The sequence below is a fragment of the Melanerpes formicivorus genome, unplaced genomic scaffold (genome assembly GCF_026170545.1).
Source record: "Melanerpes formicivorus ecotype bairdi unplaced genomic scaffold, bMelFor1.0.p_v2 SCAF_42, whole genome shotgun sequence".
Classification (NCBI taxonomy): Eukaryota; Metazoa; Chordata; class Aves; order Piciformes; family Picidae; genus Melanerpes; species Melanerpes formicivorus.
Genome location: NW_027142394.1, coordinates 3,984,568 through 4,006,135, shown reverse-complemented (window position 1 = coordinate 4,006,135; position 21,568 = coordinate 3,984,568). Strand labels below are relative to the sequence as shown.

At 41.6% G+C, this 21,568-nt stretch overlaps 1 protein-coding gene across 3 annotated transcripts in view; it reads left to right on the top strand.

Annotated features, from left to right (window-relative positions):
- NOL4 (nucleolar protein 4) overlaps window positions 1-21,568 on the top strand; it is a 181,327-nt gene that overhangs the window by 115,623 nt on the left and 44,136 nt on the right. For all 3 annotated transcript variants that reach the window (XM_068158771.1, XM_068158772.1, XM_068158770.1), the window contains exon 7: window positions 21,118-21,297. In XM_068158771.1, the coding sequence (XP_068014872.1) occupies window positions 21,118-21,297 (180 nt within the window). The remainder of the gene's footprint in view (window positions 1-21,117; window positions 21,298-21,568) is intronic.

Here is a 21,568-nt window from a genome sequence, read left to right as displayed (position 1 = left end):
CAAAAGCAGGGCCAAAAGATCTGTTGAAGTATGCATCCTTTACTTTCTCTGTGGCAAGGTAGCAGGCATGCCAGTGTTTCTCACAGTTCCTTGGGACACAGACACTAGAACTGAAGAAGATAGGCCACTTCTCTTCTGCATAGAGAATGAAAGGAGAACAAGAAGTCTGTGCAAGGAATTTTGTGATGTCCTTATTTTTTCCTACCCACTCACCTACACAAGAGTGAGACAAACTAGCCTGTTTTTCTCCTTCTCCTTCTCCTTCTCCTTCTCCTTCTCCTTCTCCTTCTCCTTCTCCTTCTCCTTCTCCTTCTCCTTCTCCTTCTCCTTCTTTCTCTTTCTCTTTCTCTTTCTCTTTCTCTTTCTCTTTCTCTTTCTCTTTCTCTTTCTCTTTCTCTTTCTCTTTCTCTTTCTCTTTCTCTTTCTCTTTCTCTTTCTCTTTCTCTTTCTCTTTCTCTTTCTCTCTTTCTCTCTCTCTTTCTCTTTCTCTCTTTCTCTCTCTCTTTCTCTTTCTCGCTCTCTTTCTTTCTCTCTCTCTCTATTAATGCCTGCTTCATACACAGGGGTTTTGTAGGTTCATCTCACTCCAGACAGTATTCTTTACTTTGCTTTACCAATGTATCAAACACCTTGGCTTTACTTTCTCCAAATTTTAGAAAATGAGAAAGCTGAGAAAAATCAGAATTCTATGGCTCCAAGAGTCAGTTTGGAGAAAACAGTATAGTTTTAGGAATAAATTAAAGGTCTTTCATCTTTATTTGCTGCTCTTTGCTAGAGGAATTATTACAGGCCACTGAGAAGTATTTGGTACCAGAAAATTGATGCTAGCTTACTGGTTTAATAAGCCTGTTCCTTGAAAAGGAAGTTGATTTTACAAAGCACTGGCTTTTCCAGACTTGAATCTTCTGAGTTTAGGGGTAACCCATACTAAATGGCTAAAGAGGGCATTGGTACAAAGAGAGGCAACTAGAGGTGCATGAAAAAATCAGTGCAGTGCTTGTCAGGAGAGACAAATGACCTAGCATTCTGGAATGGTCACATTCATCACAGTCCTTTGTCTACAAGAACATCAGTTCTACATGTAATTCCTCCCTTTGGAAGTACATTTAGTAACAGGTTTTCAAGTTCAGTGAAAGCTCTTGAAGATGAAATTGGTTTCCTGTGGAGTGTTCATTACAATGATGTAAATCCAGATCAATTAAACTGAGGTTGATGATGCTCGTCCAGATTTACATATCCATAATGCCGAAGGCAGGCTGGCTCTGTATGCATGTGAAAGCCCAGCTAATGTAAAACTGGCATGGAAGAGGATACTTCTACTATGCCCTTTTATAAATTTCCTCTGCACATTGGTCAAGTATCAGACAGTGGTGCTGTTGATTCCAGATTACATGTGTATGACTCACAGATCAGCTGTCTGTCCTCATTCACACTCACCTTCGGAGTCATCGGTCCTTCATATTGAAACAGAAGCAGTTGTACCTGGAGGGGATGCAGGACTTTGTCCAACTTTGTTTTAGTGGCTGGACATCTGTTCAGACAAGAGAGAAAGCTATCAAGTGTGTCTGCAATCAGTGAGGTAAGGTGTATGAAATTACCTTTTCCCTCCCTTTTTATAGACAAGAGCTTTGTGTAATGCAACAGCCTGGGAACCCAAATCTGTACCTTTCAGGCAAATTCCTGTTGACTTCAACCAGGGTTTGTACCTGACAGTCAAAATCCTGTTGACTTCAATCAGGGTTTGTACCTGACAGTCAAAATCCTGTTGACTTCAACCAGGGTTTGTACCTGACAGTCAAAATCCTGTTGACTTCAACCAGGGTTTGTACCTGACAGTCAAGATCCTGTTGACTTCAACCAGGGTTTGTACCTGACAGTCAAGATCCTGTTTACTTCAACCAGGGTTTGTACCTGACAGTCAAGAGCCTGTTGACTTCAACCAGGGTTTGTACCTGCAGTCTAAATCCTGTTGACTTCAACCAGGGTTTGTACCTGACAGTCAAAATCCTATTGACTTCAACCAGGGTTTCTACCTGACATTCAAAATCCTGTTGACTTCAACCAGGGTTTGTACCTGACAGTCAAAATCCTGTTGACTTCAACCAGGGGTTGTACCTGACAGTCAAGATCCTGTTGACTTCAACCAGGGTTTGTACCTGACAGTCAAAATCCTGTTGACTTCAACCAGGGTTTGTACCTGACAGTCAAGATCCTGTTGACTTCAACCAGGGTTTGTACCTGACAGTCAAAATCCTGTTGACTTCAACCAGGGTTTGTACCTGACAGTCAAAATCCTGTTGACTTCAACCAGGGTTTGTACCTGACAGTCAAATTCCTGTTGACTTCAACCAGGGTTTGTACCTGACAGTCAAAATCCTGTTGACTTCAACCAGGGTTTGTACCTGACGGGTACCTCCAAGGCTGGCCCTTGTTGCAGTGAATGTCTTCAATCCCTAACTCGTGCTTTTGTGTTTTGTTTTGTTTTTCTTAGGAAAGAAGCTGTGTTGAAGTTCTGCCAGGTCAAATGGTTCACTGCAGCTTTTTCTTCTTCTGTTATCACATATGCAGCTCCTCTACCAACTAGAAAAAGACTGAGAGCAAATCTTGCTCTTGGAAGATTAGATACTATTTGATGGTAAATTGAGCAAGATATAATGGGGCAGCGATAATTGCTACCTACTGCAATTTTGTTTGGTCTTAATGTTATTTACAGCTAATGAATTGTCATTTGGTTTTCCTTTTTTTTTCAGATGTAGAGGTTGGAGAGCTGATCCTCAAAACCAATCTGTGATGAATGCCTTGATAATTGACCACTTTCTACACCCATTACACTTCTCCAAAACTATATTGTTATTCAAGAAGTGGATAAGCCTGAAATGTTAGCCCTAATTTTCCCTTCTGGTATTGGATTCTTTTCTCTATGACAAGTCAGCTGCTGAAGAAAGGGAGAAATGAAGGAGAGGATACTTTTTAATGACTTTTGTAGCAACATATTGTTAAGGTTTCAAAATAAATATAACTTTTCTTAGCTGTCTTACAGAAATCTCACTTTCTCATCCTGGTTGTTTGGGGGTTCTTGGTGGGGAGGTGTTTGTGGAATGAATGCCAGTAGTCTGCTGGATGTGTTGCTCAATACCTTCAAACTGCTTTTGTGTCCTTTCATTTTCCTTTTGTAGCAGTTTCTAGGAATAATGAGGTACACTGTAACACTGGATGTTTTCTTCCAGTTACTTACTCATTCACATAACTGGATTTGCAAGCTGATGTAGGAGAAGTGAAATTTTTAATAGACAAAGGAAGGAGAAGTAGAATTCAACTTTAAATCAGTTTAACTATTTTGTCCATTTTCATCTTTCCTTTTGTTGCCAGTCTTTCCATCCTTCTTTTGCTGCTCCAGCTTTTTCTGTTAATTCTCCTCTTTTACCCTCCATTTATTTCCAAAGACTGCCTAGAAAGACTTACCTGAAATTTTGGGGTTAGGAACAAAATAGTAGATGTAGATAATAAATAGTAGATGTAGATAATAATAACAATTACCAGAAAAGAGGAATCATCTGAATTACTGAGTCCAGTCCTCTGGAAGTGGCAATCTAGGTAATAGACATTTACTCACTTAGGAGGATCTGCAGCCCACTAACCATCACAGCCTCCATGAAGTTCTGATTAATAACCTTCAGCCTATAGGAAACAACAGTGGTGCAGCTGGAATATACCACAGGAGAACAGTGAGGTACTGGAATTATCAGTGATGTCCTAGATCTCTGCAACAACAAGGGATTTGCTAGGTGGATTTCCCAGATGGTCTCTAGCAGTATCTTATTCCCTGTCGAATAGGGAGTGAAAAAGAACAACCTCCAATAATCTCTGTCAGTCTGCCTGAGGTTTTTGTCTGCCATATGTTTCATCAAAATATCCTGCCTTGTATTTTGCCTCTATCAGTGACTGATTTTGAATGCTCCAAAGAAACAATTAAAAAAGCAGCAGCTCTATTAGTTATTGAGGAAGGGAGGGGGTGCTGGTGTAGGTAAGCACTGAAAGCTGTGAAATGTGTGTTATGTTTATTAAACACCATCAAAAGACAGCAATCAAATAGTTTTGCAGAGTGTGTGGTAACAAGTCACTGGCTGCCACAAATATCACAAAAGGGCGTTCTTGCATGGGCAGCAAAAGACCCTGGACACTGGTATCTGAGAACTGTGTAAACAGTCAACATGTACTTGTCACTGGGCACTGATGAGAGTGTGGAAGTTAAGACAATATGCAGCCAGAGGTAGGGGTGTGTAACTGGTGTGAGCTTTAATTCCACACATTTTAGTGGTGAATGAATTCCATATGCATCTGCAGAGTTTTACTGAATTCCTGCTTCTTGGAGCTCAGAGTGTTTTTATGAAATGCTGCAGCTGTTGCATGGATCTTGGCATGATCCAGCTGAATATTTCCCATACAGGTTCTTCCTCTCATCAGCTGCTTTAGTCACAGACTCATTCTCAGTGTTCCTTTAAACCCCTATAGTTTTCTTTATCCTTTTCATCATGAATATGCCACGAGCAGCTCCCTGGATCTTATGGGTACTTATATGTGTTCTTCCCTTCATATTCATGGATAGACACAGGCACACACTTATGTATGCATTTATTTATATCTGCTTTTTTCACCTCATCCGATTGGCCATGATGCAAAGTTGATGGAATCACACAGATGCATCAGGAGTTTATGAAGCTCATCTCTCTTGTTATTGAAGCACCTGCAATGACCCACCCCTAACCTTTGTGCACAGGTGCTCCAGTAGACAAGTGTGTGATTATCTTTCATGTGCATTTTAATTAAAATGGGGATAATATCTTCTGTGTTGCTTCTGACTCCGTTCTGTATTTGTGTAGAGATCATGAAGTATTGTGTTTCCTCCTCTTGTGTTTCCTGGAAGTTCCCCTTGTGGAACCTGGAAACTGACTCCATCGGGAAGCATCCTTGCAGAACTATTTGGAATCTCTGTCTTGTACCTTCTGCTATTAATCCCCTGGACTGTGAAGTCTCAGGATGGGTTAAAGAATCTGCATGAAAAACTGGGAAAGGTGAGTTGATTTCCTTAGGAGTTACCATGACTAGCCCCGGTATGGCCTGTCCTCAGAGCTCAACATTATACTGTGAGCGCTGCACCAGCTCTCAAAAACACACATGGATAGCCTTTGGACCTTTTGTGCTGAACCCATGCCATATGAGGTTTTTTGGGCCCCTCTGAATGCATGTGGTGTTGTCTCACCTTGTACAGTTAGTCATATACTCTCAAAACATCTTTTGCAGGTGGAACCCCGTGGGACTGGACCTCTATCAAGAATTGTATGAAATTACTAAAATAAAGGGGTTTAAAAAAATCCTGTTTCCCCCACTGTGTTGCTTAGAAGGAATAGCTGTGCTTAGTGCAAAAGAAATCAGATGAGCGTGGGGCATGTGTGCCACCTCATACCCTCTTGGCTCAGCTGGGAGATGGAGGGATGAAGGAATGAGATACAAGGATCCTTTGGAATATGCTTGGTGTGTCAGTTGCACCTTAAAGATTAATATCTCAAGGTTGATGCTTCTGTGTGGTTCAACAGGTGCTTTTTAGAATCTACCTCTCTATATAGTAACCCAATTGATTGTCCTTAATGTCCTCTCCTTCAGGAAACACACAATGTACAGGTTTGTGTAATACTGCAAACAGATATTGGAAGCCACAGTGAAACTGAAGAAAAGACAAAACACTGAGGAGCTGAAAAGCTTCCTATTCTGTTAGAGATAAAACACTGCTGACTTCATCACAGATCTCACTGCTTCTCACCAATGAATAGATTGCCTTTTATTTTAGAAGGCAAAGTTATTAAAAGCCTCAGTTGATGAAATCCTTGCTTGTAAGTTGGGTTGGAATTGAGGTAAAAGACGTTTGCCATGATTGCAAAAAGCCATTCGTATGGAAGTTGGTCATATGGCGCAAGAAAAAAATTCCACTTGAGGTAGTTATTCTTTTATAAGTGTTTGCTCTCATTAATTTGCAAGTTATTTGGCATGATTGTGATAGTTGGGAAAATAGTGACAAGTATTCTCTCCTGTTCAAGGGTTACCAGGTGACATTTCACAGTGCAGGGATTACCTTATGAGCTCAACGTCTATGAATCGGTAGAAGTGCCTTGAATGCTTAAAGAGCCAAAAAGGCTTTTAGCCTCCTGGACTGGCATAAGCATTTGAAAAACCTGGCCTAGATGTCTGTGTTTCATAGCCTATAGTACTTAGCCCTGCATACATCTGGTTCAGGGTATAAAACTCAGGAAAGGATTTGTATTTTTATGGTACTCACTCTGCCAATTCAAGGTCATTCTTACTAGTGTAAGAGGTAAGTAGTTTTAAAGACACTCTCTAAACTCTGTGCTTACTTTTTATATTCCTTTGTCTTTATCTCCTTTTTTTTTTTTCCTTTTTGGCATGGGAAATTGGCAGGGAGTGTGCTGCTTTGCTTTATACTCTATTGTTTGTACGTTTCTATGTTTAGATTGAGTTGTTTGGGGTTTTTCCCATGCTTAATTCTCATTTTACAATGATGTTTACAGTGCCAATGCCTTACATCTAGGTCTATATATGCAAAAGCCCCCCACAATTTAGGCTGTTCACCTGTGAAATGCTTTTGAACTCTTCTCCCCATGTGAGGCAGGCAGTGTCAGCAATGACAGGATCTTCAAACCTTTTCCTCCTTAGTGGAGAGTCATGTCCTCTAATTGTATATGATTCTGCAGTGTTGCTTTTGATGTTTGTCATTTAGCATCTATAATTCATGGAGTTATTTCAAGGCTCAGGATATACAGTTAATAATAAGATAATTCTGTGCCTGATAACTTCATACAGCATGAATGAGTTATTTCTATGCTAATTGCTAGAGATTCCCATATTTTAATTCTCTGGATTTACATAGTGTGTTGGAGATTCTGAAAATGCCACTAAGAATAAGTCAGCTTCATGCTGGACCAGCCTGTGAGGTAAGCATGTTCCATCACTGTCTGTTAATTGCTAGATGCAGGCATGACATCATTCATTGACACTGGCCTTGTGGTGTATTTGCCAGCACTGTGCAGTGTTCCTATTCCACCCTAAAATAGTGATGGGGCTCAGTTGCCTTTCACCTAGTCATCTGGTTCCCTTTCAGGCTGTCTTACACATTCACATGGGCTCCTGTCTTGACAGCTGGGTAAATTCAGAGTATTTTAGTACAGGCTGGACTTAATTACACTTACATTGATGCTGTAGTCTTTGTTATGCTCCTGAGGATAGGAGAGCAACGTTTGCCTCTGAACTTCTTGAAATGTGTCTCTGAATGTGGCCTTGGCCTTGCAGAGTTGGACTGTGTGCAGCCATTAATTTGCTGATTGGCTCATTGATTGAACTAAATAGTGAGCATGTAGCCAAAACTGAGAGAACTGCAGGGTGATGAGGCTGTAGAAGTGTCAGGATGATTGTCTGAAGCTATACAGCAGTGTGATCTCTTCTGCTTGAGGCTGCACTGGGTGTTTAACTGAGGTTTGCAGTTTGTGTGCCTGTGTACCTCTATCAAGCAAGTTGTTTGACTTCCTCCTTAAATACCACTTCTTACCATACAATCCCTGTTTCACAGTGCTGGTATTCTATAGTCTGCTTGGCTGAGTGCTCTCCCAGTTGCTAAATTTACATCCTGCTTAATAGGCCTGTGTGATTTCCATGTGTTTCTGGCAAGTCCTCTTGACACTGTGCCTTTACACACATCTTTAAATTGCAGATTCTTATTCCAGAAGCCCATTTCCTGAAACTTGGATGCTTCAGCCACCAGAGCCATGTTAACTACTATTGGCCCAAACACATGCCTCAGTGGCTTACACATACTATTTACTGGTGTTACAGCAGCTGGCCACTGTGTTTACAATCCATTGGGTTTTGGGCAAGCATCAGCTGAAATGTGTAATGTAGAAAAAATAAAGAAGATTAAAAAATTAAGAGCCTTTTTACTCTAAAAAGCAGGGGCAGAAATAAACATCTGTTAGTGTTTCATCTTTTGCAGCTCTCTGCAAAGTCCTGCTGCAGGTCAGAGGCTGGGTGTGCAGCAGCCTCCCTCTTCCTTCTTTCTTCTTTGAAATGGCTTTGTCACCAAGACATGAACTCATGCAGTCATTTTAGGCTCTCACTTTCTCTGTGTGTTCATCCTAATTGCCACAAATGACTTTATACATTGCTACATCTAGTCTCCTGTGTTCTTGGGAACTCTTTCTCAGTCACCCTTATAAATTAATCCAAATGCTACATCATTACTGAGAGAATTCAGCTCAAAAAAGTGGATCTACTCTGATGGTGATCTCTTTGTAGAGGATTATCTCAGTATCTCTTCTTACACTTGTGCCAGAAGCAGAAGTTTTGTTGTCTCTGCTACAATGCATGAAAGCAAAAGGCACTAGCAAGAGAGAAAAGCTGCCCATTCAAACCCCAGCTCACAATCTGAGTTTTGTGTTACCACTGCCTTAGTTCAGTGACCTCTCCTTGTCATTTTTCATTTTGGCTAAAAAGGCTCAGAAAGACAATATATTGACTAGAACAAGTGGGTGAGATTGACATGAATAGAAGACATAGCTGAGCTTTAGAGCATGCATTTCAGGTCATTGCTTTATCTTTGATAAATTATCAAAAGGAAGAAAACTTCTGAAACTGGAGAAAATGATACAGTGTTATGGACACTTTAACAAATGGCATGCAAAAGGAAATTGATGTAATTGTCACAGAGCAGATTTGAAGTAGATTTCATTGAATATGGGACTAGATTGAATGCCTTAATACTTTCATGTAGTACTTAAGAGGCTATTCCAAAAGTTTCTCAAAGTAGAGAACAATGAAGGAAATGATCCTGTTCAAAAGCAAGACTGGCAGCAGAACACCCAAAGGAAATGTTACTGCAAATGCCATGTCAGTACTTAGAGAAGATTTGTTCATCAGCATTGTTGGAGAGCAGCAAGAGCAAGGCTACTCCACAAGGGATGGCAACTGGGGAGCTGAGTGTAGCCATGACCTAAGGGCAGTGCTCTCTCTGATACAGACATAGCCCCACAGAACCCCACCACCTGCAGGGCAGGTCTGCTGGCAGTAGGCAGGTCACACTGACAGCCCAGTGACCAGCAGGCAAGCATGAGAGAGTGTGCAGATTCCAGTTCAGTACAGAAAGGGCTGGCATCAAGCTAGGAGCAGCCTGGGACAGCGTTGGCCCCCACTTGCTCACTGCATAGCTCAGCTTCAGGGGGACTTTTGGGAAGGGAGAGGTGGAGGTCCCAGAAGAGGTGGGCTTTAAACATAAGGCCTGATCATGCACTCAGGCTCTGATGAGGGTATGGATTCATGACAGAAAAGGCAAGAGAGTTTTAAGTGGCAGTGGTGAACAAGTAAACATTAGCTTCAGAGCCCACTCCTATCTCATGTGAGAGGACTATGAGCTCTCCAATGACAGGTTTCCAGGGGCTGCGCTCAGGCTACAGCTGGCTATCTTACACAACAGAGATGTTTACTTCTCTCTTTGGTGGAAGTGCAGAATCCAAGCTATGAGACAGCAAAAGGACAGCATTTAATTTCAAAAATTAATGGACCTCACTAATCCTACCCCAAAGCCTTTCATCCTTCCAGAAGAAAAGGCTGATTCTTACCTTGAATTAGCTAATGGAGGGCAGCACAGTTTTCAGTGATCTGATCAAGCAGAGCACTAACTAGAATAAACCATTTCTGGTGAGCAGTTAGGGCATAAGGCATGGTTCTATAGCTCCAGTTATTTAAAGCTTATGAAACAGGAACTCTGCAAAACACAAAGCTGCAAAGCTTCAACTTTGGTCTCATGGTTACCGGGGTTTCTTAGCCTGGAGAAGAGGAGGCTCAGAGGAGACCTTTTTGCTGTCTACAACTACCTGAAGGGAGGTTGTAGCCAGGAGGGGGCTGGTCTCTTCTCCCAGGCAATCAGCACCAGAACAAGAGGACACAGTCTCAAGCTGCACCAGGGGAGGTTTAAGCTGGAGGTGAAGAAGAAATTCTTCACAGAGAGATTGGCCATTGGAATGTGCTGCCCAGGGAGGTGGTGGAGTCACAATCACTCTTTAGGAAGAGACTGGATGAGGCACTTGGTGCCATAGTTTAGTTGATTAGATGGTGTTGGGTGATAGATTGGACTTGATCTCAAAGGTCTTTTCCAACCTGGTTAATTCTATTCTGTATTCTATGTGCCAAACTATGGATTTGCTTGTGGTCATTACGAGTGACCACTGCTGCTGGCTTATTTTAGTGTTTTAAATTAAAAAAAACATGAAGAAGTACAAAAACACATTGCAGAAACGTTACTCAAGAAGTGTCAGGTTGGAGGCTGATTTATTTGCACACAAAGAGTAGAAAAAAAGAGAAGATGAGTAGGCTTCAGAATTATTTCAGGGCCTTTATAAACAGCTACTGAAATGCTGGCCTTGGAAATAGCAAGTGCAATCCACAAGGTTAAACCAAGTGATGTAGAGTTTCCTCTTGAGAGTTTTGCAGCACTTCAACATTTCTTTTTGTGGTGTATGTCCAATTACACTGTTTGCTTCCTAATTTTAGCAAGGTTATGAGTAAGGATTATTTGCTTATTTGACGTACTAGAGGGAACAAGTTAGGAAATGTTTTGGAAGTGGGGGTAGAGGAAAAAATTCCTTGTGGAATTCCATCAGTTCCAGACATCATAGCTTCTACCCTGCCACTCAGAGCACTACAAACTAGAATCAGCCCCCAGCTCACCCCATTCAGGAGCCCTGTCTTCATTGGTTCCCTCTTGATTGATCTCAAGTTTTAAATCTCCCCACCTGGCCCTTAAGCAATAATTAAGGCAATTAGCCTCTCTCTCCCAGGGCTGGTTGCTAACACAAGCCAGCTGATTTACCTCCAGAGACATTTTATAGTGTTTAGCAAAGTGGGGGAAAAAAAATAGTTGCTACTATAAGCAGATAAAGGCAAAAGGAAAAGCAAGAACAAGGTAGTCCTTCATTCTTTAGTCATATCCTACACTTCTGTGTAAGGAGTGTGCTCCTCTCCTGCTTATGCAACTGCCTCCTGTGTTCCTGTTGCATCCCCAGCTTTCCCCCAGAGAAATCAGTCTTTAGTATGCTGTCTGTTTCTAAGATAACTGTAAATGGCTCTTCAGTACTGAACAGATTATTTGGGGTCACATGAATGTTATTAATCAGTTGGCTTTGGTGTTTTCCATTGCTCTGTTTCTCAGTATGTTACCATTACTGTCTTTTTTTTCCTCTAATCTGTACTTCTAAATGATCATCTTCAGAAGAAGAGTGACAGGACTATCTCTCTCACCTGTTCTGATATGCGACTAGTGACTGAGCAACACAAACTGAAGGAGGGAGAGCCAAGTTTTGTCTCAAATGATGGCGAGTTGGAGTTTCCCTCCCTACTGCTTCTACCAAGAGATTTCTAATACCCTTCCCAAATATTTGCACTTCTACCATGCTCAGACTGAAAAGATGGGAGAAGCTCTGAAATGCCATTGTGTAGAAATGAAGTAGGAAGAGGAAATCAGCACAGAGAAGAAACTTTGGATAAATTCACAAAGAGCACACCAAGAAAGGTCCTTCCTTAAACCATTTTCTTCCTCTGTTGCCCTGATCATCATTTTCAGTTCCTCATTATTTCCCACTTTGGTTCTGTGCACTGTGGTGTTCTTACTTCTGTGAGTTAGGATTTAAAAAATGCTGCTCCTCCTTCCTTATTAGAAAACACAGGTCCACAGCTCAGCCTGCAACTAGGTGTTTAAGTCTACAGAGCAGCTGAACTTCTTAGGCAGGCTTTATTTGGAACTGCTGAGCTCTTGGACCTCAATTACCACTCTTTTGCCATTGCCAAAGTCCTGGCAAGAATGGGACAGAGGCATCCTTCATCATTGTTTCTCTTTACCTAGGGAAAAGAATCACATCTTTTCCTTTGCTGCCGCTGCTCTTGCAACACACAAACCCTTCAGTGATCAGGGGTTATTGTCTCTGTTATCTCCCTCTGCTGTTACTCTCTGGAAGTTCTGAAACTTGGCCTGCATTAAGAACAGTGTGGCCAGCAGGAGCAGGAAGGTCATTCTGCCCCTGTACACTGCACTGGTTAGGCCACACCTCGAGTACTGTGTCCAGTTCTGGGCCCCTCAGTTTAGAAAGGATCATCGGACGCAATGATCTTGAAGGTCTCTTCCAACCTGGTCTATTCTATTCTATTCTATTCTATTCTATTCTATTCTATTCTATTCTATTCTATTCTATTCTGTTCTATTCTGTTCTATAACCTGGAAGCCTTTTGCATAACTTCTCTCCAGCTTCCTGGAATATACAGAGATGGGAACAGAGTGAAAGGAAATGTCAAAGAAATAAAATAAATTATCTCCTGACTTCCTGATATAAATGGAACTCCTTCACCTGTGAATATGTTTGCTCCTTGGGAGCGTAGCTCTGCAGATAGAAAATGCTTGGAAGTACTTGAGCTGCTATGGAGGGGTAGAGAACCTACTGTAATAAAGAGTGAGAGGAAATCAAAGGTAGTGGAGCAAAGGGGCAGGTACAAAATCTCTAGGCTCTCTGTGATCGTAGTTCCCTTAGCAAAGGCTTCACCTGTAGCTGACGGTTGTAGATTAAAGGGATGTTGTTCACAGCTAAGCACACAATTTCCTGGTATAGATTCATGCTTTGGGACTTGTGAAAATAACCTTATGTTTCATGTTTTGTAATTGAAGAAGAAAGTAAGTTATTGAACCCTTCTGGTGTCACAGTTTAAATTTATGGCAAGAGGGAGCAGAGAGAATTTTGAGGATCGAGATAGGAAAGGAATAGTATGAGAGCCAAGAGAACAATGCAAGAGGAGACTAAAGCAGTAAGTACTAAAGGCATAATGAATTGAAAGAGAAAGAAAAGGATGAAGGATCTTAGGAAAAAGCAGCTTGGGGAAAAAAAAAGAAAAGGTTTAAACTGAACCAAGGAGCATGAACAGAAGGAATTGCAAAGGAGGAAAAAAACAACAGAGTGTGGTCATTACCTAGTCCATTGTAAATGTTTGACAAGGGGCCCATGACCAAACCAATGAACTGCATGTGGTTTGTATTCCCTGGTTTGTATTCCTCCCTGCTAAAGTGAGGGGATACTACTGCTTATGTTTTCCCAGAGCAATATGCTGAAGATTGAAATAGAGCATCCAGTCATGCCATGTTGAGAGGAAACCCTGCTCCTCTCTCTTTACAATAACATTATTTCTTTGCATACAGAAATTTAAATTCTACAAATGAAACAGTAGGCTTAGGACACTTAAAATCCTCCTACTCAAGGAATTACTTCGCTCTTGTATCTCAGTTCCTGCTCTGGCTGACAATAACTTCACACCTAAGTCAGACTTGAGAGGCCATGACTGCAGCTGTCGTATTCAGCAGCTCCTTTTGTTTTGAAAACTAGCAGCAGTTTGGGATATTTTCTAACAATAGGGGCAGCACTGCTGAGAAGGAAGTGGGCTCTTTGAAGCACAGATTGAATTTTGTCAGGGATTCTGCTGTTGTCTTTCAGGAGATTTCCTATTAAACTCAAGGGTTTGTTGCACCCCTGCTGACGTGCTCTGTTATGTCTTACTCTTCTGTCACTTAGAATCATAGAATCAGTCAGGGTTGGAAGGGACCACAAGAATCATCTAGTTCCAACCCCCTTCCCATGGGCAGGGACACCTCACACTAGATCAGGCTGGCCAGGGCCTCATCCAGCCTGGTCTTAAACACCTCCAAGGACGGAGCCTCAACCACCTCCCTGGACAACCCATTCCAGGGCTTCACCACTGTCAGGGTGAAGAACTTCCTCCTGACATCCAGCCTGAATCTCCCCACCTCCAGCTTCATTCCATTCCCCCTAGTCTTGTCACTACCTGATATCCTAAGAAGTCCCTCCCCAGCCTTCTTGTAGTCCCCTTCAGATACTGGAAGGCCACAATAAGGTCACCTCAGAGCCTTCTCTTCTCCAGACTGAACAGCCCCAGCTTAGATGAGGACAGGCTGCAAAGAGAGGATTGAGAGTTTTGCATAGTGATTGCCATTGTGATGCTCAGATTTACATAGCTCTTGTCCTAAATGTATTGTCTACATCAGAGGTTTCACTCTCAAATTACACAGAATAAAAAGAAATTAATAGCTCAGTGGGTTTGGCTTGTTTAGGTTTGGTTTGGTTTTGGTTTTGGATTTGGTGTTTGGGTTTGGTGTTTGGGTTTGGTGTTGGGTTTGGTGTTTGGGTTTGGTGTTGGGTTTGGTGTTTGGTTTAGGTTTGTGGGGATTTGTTGGTTTGGTTTGGTTCTGGTTTGCAAAACAGTTTGTAGTTCTTATCAGCCAGCTGTCTAACAATTGTCCAAAGTACTGGTGGTAGAAACTGCTCATTGCTTGCCTGTAATGTCATTGGAGTATGTTTCATGTTCCCTAATCCCCATCTAAAGCTGTTGCTGTTTAATTTTAAAAGGGAAACAACAACAACAACAAGATAAACCCCCTCTGAGAAATGGAAGGCTGTGGATTCTGGGTGGAAACTGTAAAGTATCTTGTCAAAAGGTCAACATGTCACAAAAAAAATACAAGCAGTCATTTTCCAATAGTAATTTTGACTGATGCCATTCTGAGACAAGCACATGAACTGCGTGGGGCACTCTCAGGCTCTTGGCTTCACAGAGCTATGGCAGTGCCTGCAAAGTATGCTAATGCTGTCCTTGGGAGACCACTCATGAAGTTTCCTTGCCTTTGATAACAAGGTAGGTTTTCTTTTTCTGCTAGGGTAGGCTCTTACAAGAGTATAACATCTTCATTCAAGCCTTCTGGTTTGGTTTTGGGGTTACTGTAGGAAATCTTAAAATGCTCTGTTGGCTCATGGCTTGCAGAAACCCAGACGTTTGTGATGGAGCTTTCCTGTGTGGCAGCCTCTGTTTGTCAGATTGAGAGAAACTCTGTCAGATCCTTTTAAAGCTTCAAAATAATGGTGTATGATGCCAAAAATAATTTAGGCTTTTATTTGAGTCTGTCACCACTTAGCTTTGATTTTTCCTCTCCCACAAAGGACATTGTATTTGTGCCAAAAAACACAGCAGCCACGTTTTGCAATATGATTGCTCATTGGGGGTTATAGAACTGGGGCTTTTTAGTATTTGGTTGAAAATCCCTGTCTTCCTACATCAGTGACAAGAGTTCTAGAAGTCATTAATAAAACAACATTGTAAAATAAAAGCTGTGAGAAGCAGGCAAGTCTCCTGCTCTGTTAAATCAGCTCTGCCCTGATACTCTCAACACTGGTGGACTAGGGAGGTTTGGACACACACACTCTGCTCCTCCAAGAATTCTCCCCTTCCAGAATGGCTGAGGAAGGAGCAGGAGCCTTCCTGAGCTTGCTGAAAATCAGGTAATACGAGATTGGTTGTGGACAAATTAGAAAGAAGCTCATTAAATTACTGCCTCTGAATATACTTCTGTCTTCTACTTGTCTGAGGATTCTCAGTTGCCTCTGCGTTTTTACTCTCTGCTTATTTTCTGAGCATATTTCTATTAAGACAAAGTGATGTATTTCAGTCATGTTGGTTAAAACCAGTGAGGATAGATGTAGGTTAGACTATAATTTAGCTGAAAGGAAGATCTGTGTTGCAGAGGATCTTTCAATTATTTCTTGTCTTTCAATTATCCAAACTTCTATCTCTCCAGGTAAGTCCTTCTGGAATGAAAGTGTCTGGGTAATTTACAGTTTGCTGTACACAGTGCTAATAAATGAAATGAATATTATAAGCAAACAGATAATATGATACAGTTTGGGCTAATTACTGAGAAAGAGTGAGCAGATTGTCATAGGAGCAGTCACTGTTCTCTCAGTGACTACTGTAAAACCAATGAATCTACCCAAAAGACCATGTCAAAAGACAATTTTTAATTCCTGTTGTAGACAACTGAAAAGTTCTTTCCAGAGCTCACACTGTTACCCAGAGCAAACAGAAAAGGTCTTTTAATATTTCAGTGGAATAAAAGGTTTGTATAAAAGTGTCTTCTACAATCTACTCCATGACACTTTATGTGTTAGATAACACTCTTATAGAGTCAAACCTATGAAACCCTAGATTTCAGCTCTCCATTCTTCCAGTAAAGGTGATGTTATCCTCACGCTCCACGTAGCAGAACTGTACACAATGACACCTTCCCATTATCAAGGGTGAAATTCTATGAAGGAGCTGAAAAGGCCAATTGTGGTGTAACAAGGGGAGCAAACTGGTCATAGCCAGATGCAAAGATACAAGTAAGATGAGCAAATGTGTGACAAGATTATAAAAGTGAGGTTAATTGGATCTTGAAATAAATGGTGAGATGCTGGATTGTATTGGAGACCTCACACTCTGTTCAGTAATGAGAAAAAATGATGGGTAGTAAAGTGCCACACACTTGACAATGTGAAGGTTTGAAAGGACCATGTAGAACGGGTAATAACAGTAAAGTCTGGAAGCGAGAAAGGCGAAAGATTCAAGAGTAACTGGAAAAGAAATGGCTCCAGGCACACCTGTCCTCCTTTGCAATGTGTGGTAGGTAGGCAGAAAAGAAATGGCCTTAGTGCTGCTTATGAAAGTCAGAGGTGAGTGTTAAGAATGTTCTAATAATTCTGAAGATAATGAAACAGTGATGCAGGTTTTCTTGGGGACGCATAGCACCTGTCACTGGAAGTCTTAAGATAACAGCCGGGCAAACAGTGGTCAGGAGTGACCCGCTGACCTTATTCTGTGTCAGCAAGATGGGCTGGATGACACTGACCTCCTCCCAGGTCTTCTATTGTATGTTTGGATAGTTACCTTCAGGTGAATTTTGTTGCTGCATTGGAAGAATGTTCGGTATTTCATGTCACAAGCTCCTGAAAGCAGGTTGTTAGGCAAGACATTTGTACTTCCATTTTTATAAATCAGAAATGCCTGTATTATTGCAAGGAAGAGATTAAACACAGAACCTCTGTGAAAGGGTGAGGACAAAGGGGCCAGAATATATCTGTCAACTTCTCAGTGTTTTAAAGACAACTTTATAATAATCTAAATGTTTGGGGGAGGCAGTACTCTTGACCTTAGCCTTGGCCTTATTTGTTCTCCTTTTAGTTGATTAGATGGGTTGGACACAATGATCTCAAAGGTCTCTTCCAACCTGATCCATTCCATTCCATTCCATTCCATTCCATTCCATTCCACTCCACTCCATTCCATTCTAATAATTCCTCATTTTACATTGCTCTCACTTTCTTTTCCAACCCACATTTGCTAAACACAAATGTGAAATGCCTACTATTTTTTCCCCTCCATGACTGCTTCATTGTCAACAGAGACATGTATGCTTTCTCTCTCCCTTCCCTGTGCTTTCAAATGGTGGACTGCAGCCAAAACTTGTCCCTGGTCTTCAACAGACTAGCAAAGGAAAACAAACAAACCCAAAAATCAACCACAAAACATTTTAACCAGGATCACTTCTCCAGCCTAGTTCACTGCAGAAACATAGCTGTGGTGCACAGGGATCTGAATGAGCAGGTTTCTCTCAGGCAAAAGTGGGAGCAGACTTTTGGAAGGGCAGTGCAAGACCTACCATTAGAAAACATGTGCTAAGGAACAGTTTTCCTCTGCTATCTTTCTGCATGTTTGTTTAGCACTGCAACTGCTTTTAGAGTACCAAAAGAAAATACTTACCAGCTTTGGCGCAGCTGCAGAGGCAACACGATCAAGAAAAACATTCTGTTCCTTGTCTAATTAAGTATTATCTGTGTAGAAATCAAAAAAAAGGTAGAAATTTTGTTCTTAACTGAGCTTTTGGAACCTCTTCCCTCAGTTTGCCAACACAACAGCTAGGAACACCCCCCACACCATTTTCCTCTTCAATTCTGGATGAATAAATACAGATTCCTGCCACGCAGCTTTCTCAGGGTAGGTTCTGCTCCATGGTTCATTTAAAATGCTGAAGTTGTTCTGGAAGTGAATATTTTTGGGGAGACATTGGGCATTTAAAAAGCTATTGCATTTCTGAGAGACAGAGCTAATCCATTTTGGCCTCAATTTCTTTCCTTTACGAAAGCGAATCTCGATCCTGGTGCATAATTTATCGTCCTGGCACCCAGCCCAAACATATGTACAAGCTGAAATCAGTTTTGCATCTGCTTAACTTTATGCACATGAGTAGTCTAATTTGATTTAGGCTGATGAAATGACTCATGCAAAATCAAGTGTTTGCAGAACAAGGGCCTCAGACAGTAGGGTTCACAGGATCACAGAATCACCAAGGTTGGGAAAGACCTCAAAGATCATCAAGTCCAACCTGTCACCACTGACCTCATGTCTAAACCATGGCACACAGTGCCACATCCAATCCCCTCTTGAACACCTCCAGGGACAGTGACTCCACCACCTCCCTGGACAGCACATTCCAATGGCTAATGGCTCAGTGAAGAACTTTCTCCTCACCTCAAGCCTAAACTTCCCCTGGTGCAGTTTGAGACTGTGTCCTCTTGTTCTGGTGCTGGTTGCCTGGGAGAAGAGACCAATCCCCTCCTGGCTACAACCTCCCTTCAGGTAGTTGTAGACAGCAATAAGGTCTCCCCTGAGCCTCCTCTTCTCCAGGCTAAGCAACCCCAGCTCCCTCAGCCTCTCCTCACAGGGCTGTGCTCCAGACCCCTCCCCAGCTTCCTTGCCCTTCTCTGGACACGTTCCAGCAACTCAACATCTTTCCTAAACTGAGGGGCCCAGAACTGGACACAGTACTCAAGGTGTGTCCTGACCAGTGCTGAGTACAGGGACAGAATGACTTCCCTGCTCCTGGAGGGCAGTAGCTTTGTGTAGCACCTAGGACATTAAATGGCTTTTTGTGTCTAGAAGACCTCTGCATGCTGTATGGCTCTAGTACAGGGTGGAATGAAGTACAAAATAACACTTCTTGTAGTCTAGGTCAGATTTTCTATTGCACAGCACTTGGGCACAATTGCAATAATTGTAATAATTCAGTAATTGTAAGTTTAGTTTTAAAAAGTTTTCTTCTGGGAATCTCATCCGGATCAAGGAAAACCTCCTTAGCCCTTCATAACAGGCTACCAGCTCTTGGCTTTTGGGTAGCCATTGGCCAGCTTAAAAACTTGATTATATGTGCTAGATACTCTGAGAATTTCTAGCCTCCTGTCAGGATATTCTTCTGGAGCCTGATTGTTCAGTGGAATTCAATACTTCCTGTAAGGAAGAGCTATCTGGGCAGCAATGTAGCTAATCATCATCTTCCCAGGACAAAGTAGCAGTGTGTCAGGGAAAGGAACTGGGTTTTTTGCTGCTCTCCTGACTTTATCTTCCCATACCATCTCACATCTGTCATCCTGAACTGTGGCTAATTTCTTGTCTTGTAACTGTGCAGCCAGAGGCTGAGCAGTGGTGCTGAGGTTGCTGCTTGATGAAGGTGTTTGTATCCAGTGGCTGACTCTTCTGTTTTCTTTTGATCGTTTCTCATTCTCCCTACATCTGCTATAAGAGTCTAGGAGATGGAGAATGATGTAGAGAGTGAAGAGACTCAAGGAAGGGAATGAGAGAGGGTGCAAGATCTGATGATTGGCGCATTAGGGATTAAAAAGTAGAACTTCAGGGGATTTGTACTGTGAGAATGTAGTCTGGGAGGGATAGATAAAACAGGAAGGCTTGGAAGGTGAGTGCTGTTAAGGCAAGGGAGTGACTCCAGAAATGTCAGTGTACAGAATACCAAAGTAAGATGGAAATGAAAATGGGGAAAGAAAAAACACCAAACAGCTAAACCCAAAGTTAGGATAAGAATATAAATCAAGAAATATACCTTAAAGATGAATGGTTTTGTTGGCCTTTTCCTCCTACCTCTCTGCTCAGCTACATTCTGTGGCTGGTGAAAACACCCTAAAATAAAGTCAATTATAAGGAGCTCAGAATGTAGATCAAGGCAGGTGATTGTAAGCATGTGAAAGGTATTTTTGTTTGTGACATTATGCACGTGACTTTTGCTGACATTTAGGCAGGTGGCATCTGAAAGGAAAGCGTGTCTGTGAAGTTCATTGCACCTGAATCAGGTCTCTCTGAAATGAAAGACTACACTATAGCTTTGAGGCTAGAGAGGAAAATACTGTAGAAGCAAAATTGTGCTCTGAACTACCTAAACATGAATCTGATGGCTCAGGTGGAGATATTGTCTGATTACAGTGACTGGGGGAAAGCCTGAAAGTGTTAAGCTGTAGAAGGTTTTTCATTACTGAGGTCTATTTTGTGGTCTGCAGTTTTAACTTTACGCAGAGAAAGCAGGTAACAGAAGTCTTGGTATTGCAAGGAAACTGTGCAAGGAAAAATGCACAATACTGACTTCAGAGAACTGAAAACATCTTGGTCCCACAAACAGATAAACTCTAATGAGATGGTCATCTGTTTTACCCAGCACACAGGATTCCTGCTGAGGGGAAGGTTCTGAATGCTGACACACAAAAAGAAAATGGTTTTACTGTATGGTTCTCAGAAGAGCATTTGAAATATTAACAAACCTCCTCATCTCTAATTCATTCAGGGATTTAGCAAGTGAAACTAGAACACAATCATCCCCATGTCTTGAATAAGTTATCACAGCTCCTGATACTATTTCACTTTGATTGGATGAATAAAGGGTGTTTCCCACTTAAATCCCCTTTGCCTTAAAATGTGTCACTTAAAATCCTTTAGAGTTTTGTGCAAATCAGCTGCCCCTTATTTACATCTTGGCCAATACAAAGAAGTTGGTAATTGCAAGAAACTTCAGTATGTAGTGCTTAAACAAGACTGTATGGCAAGAATCTCACGTGGACTGTGATTGTTGTAGGTAATTTATTTGCTAATTGATTTACTGGATTTGCAGCTGATAACATTTCTTTTCTAACACTGAAATGAATATTAGTGTGAATTGTTCACTCTTGCAAGGACTCTGAGCATTTTCTGTTGAGTCAAAAATGAAAATCATGGAGTTCTTTATTTGTAAAGCACTTCTGATGAGCAGACCTTATTTCCATGGTAAAATTTCACAAACATATTCTCTTTGTCTATTTTCAGTCCCCTGCACATAGCTATTCAAGCTATGACTCTGGCAAGAATGAGAGTGTAGGCAGAGGTGCTGAAGATCTGTCTCTGAATCGAGGAGATGAGGATGAGGATGACCATGATGAGCAGGAAGATCCTGAGAAGGTTAATGAATCAGATGGGGTGGAAGCTGAACGGCTGAAAGCTTTTAATGTAAGTCCTCTTGCACTCGTTGTCCTGTTTTCTTCCACTCCTCCTTTTCCGTTGTTATTTATGGGTAAGTTTGACAATATTAAAGGCACATTAATTTAATTTGCAGGATTTATTTTGAATATTATTTTAATGCACATTAAAGTCTTGCCAACAGCCAACAGATTTACTGTGGTTTATTTAGCATTTTTAAGGCAGAGTGCCATCTTTACCAGTGAGGACATCGCAGCTTTGTTCTGTGCGTGCACGTGTGCCCGTGTGTGTGGGTGTGGAC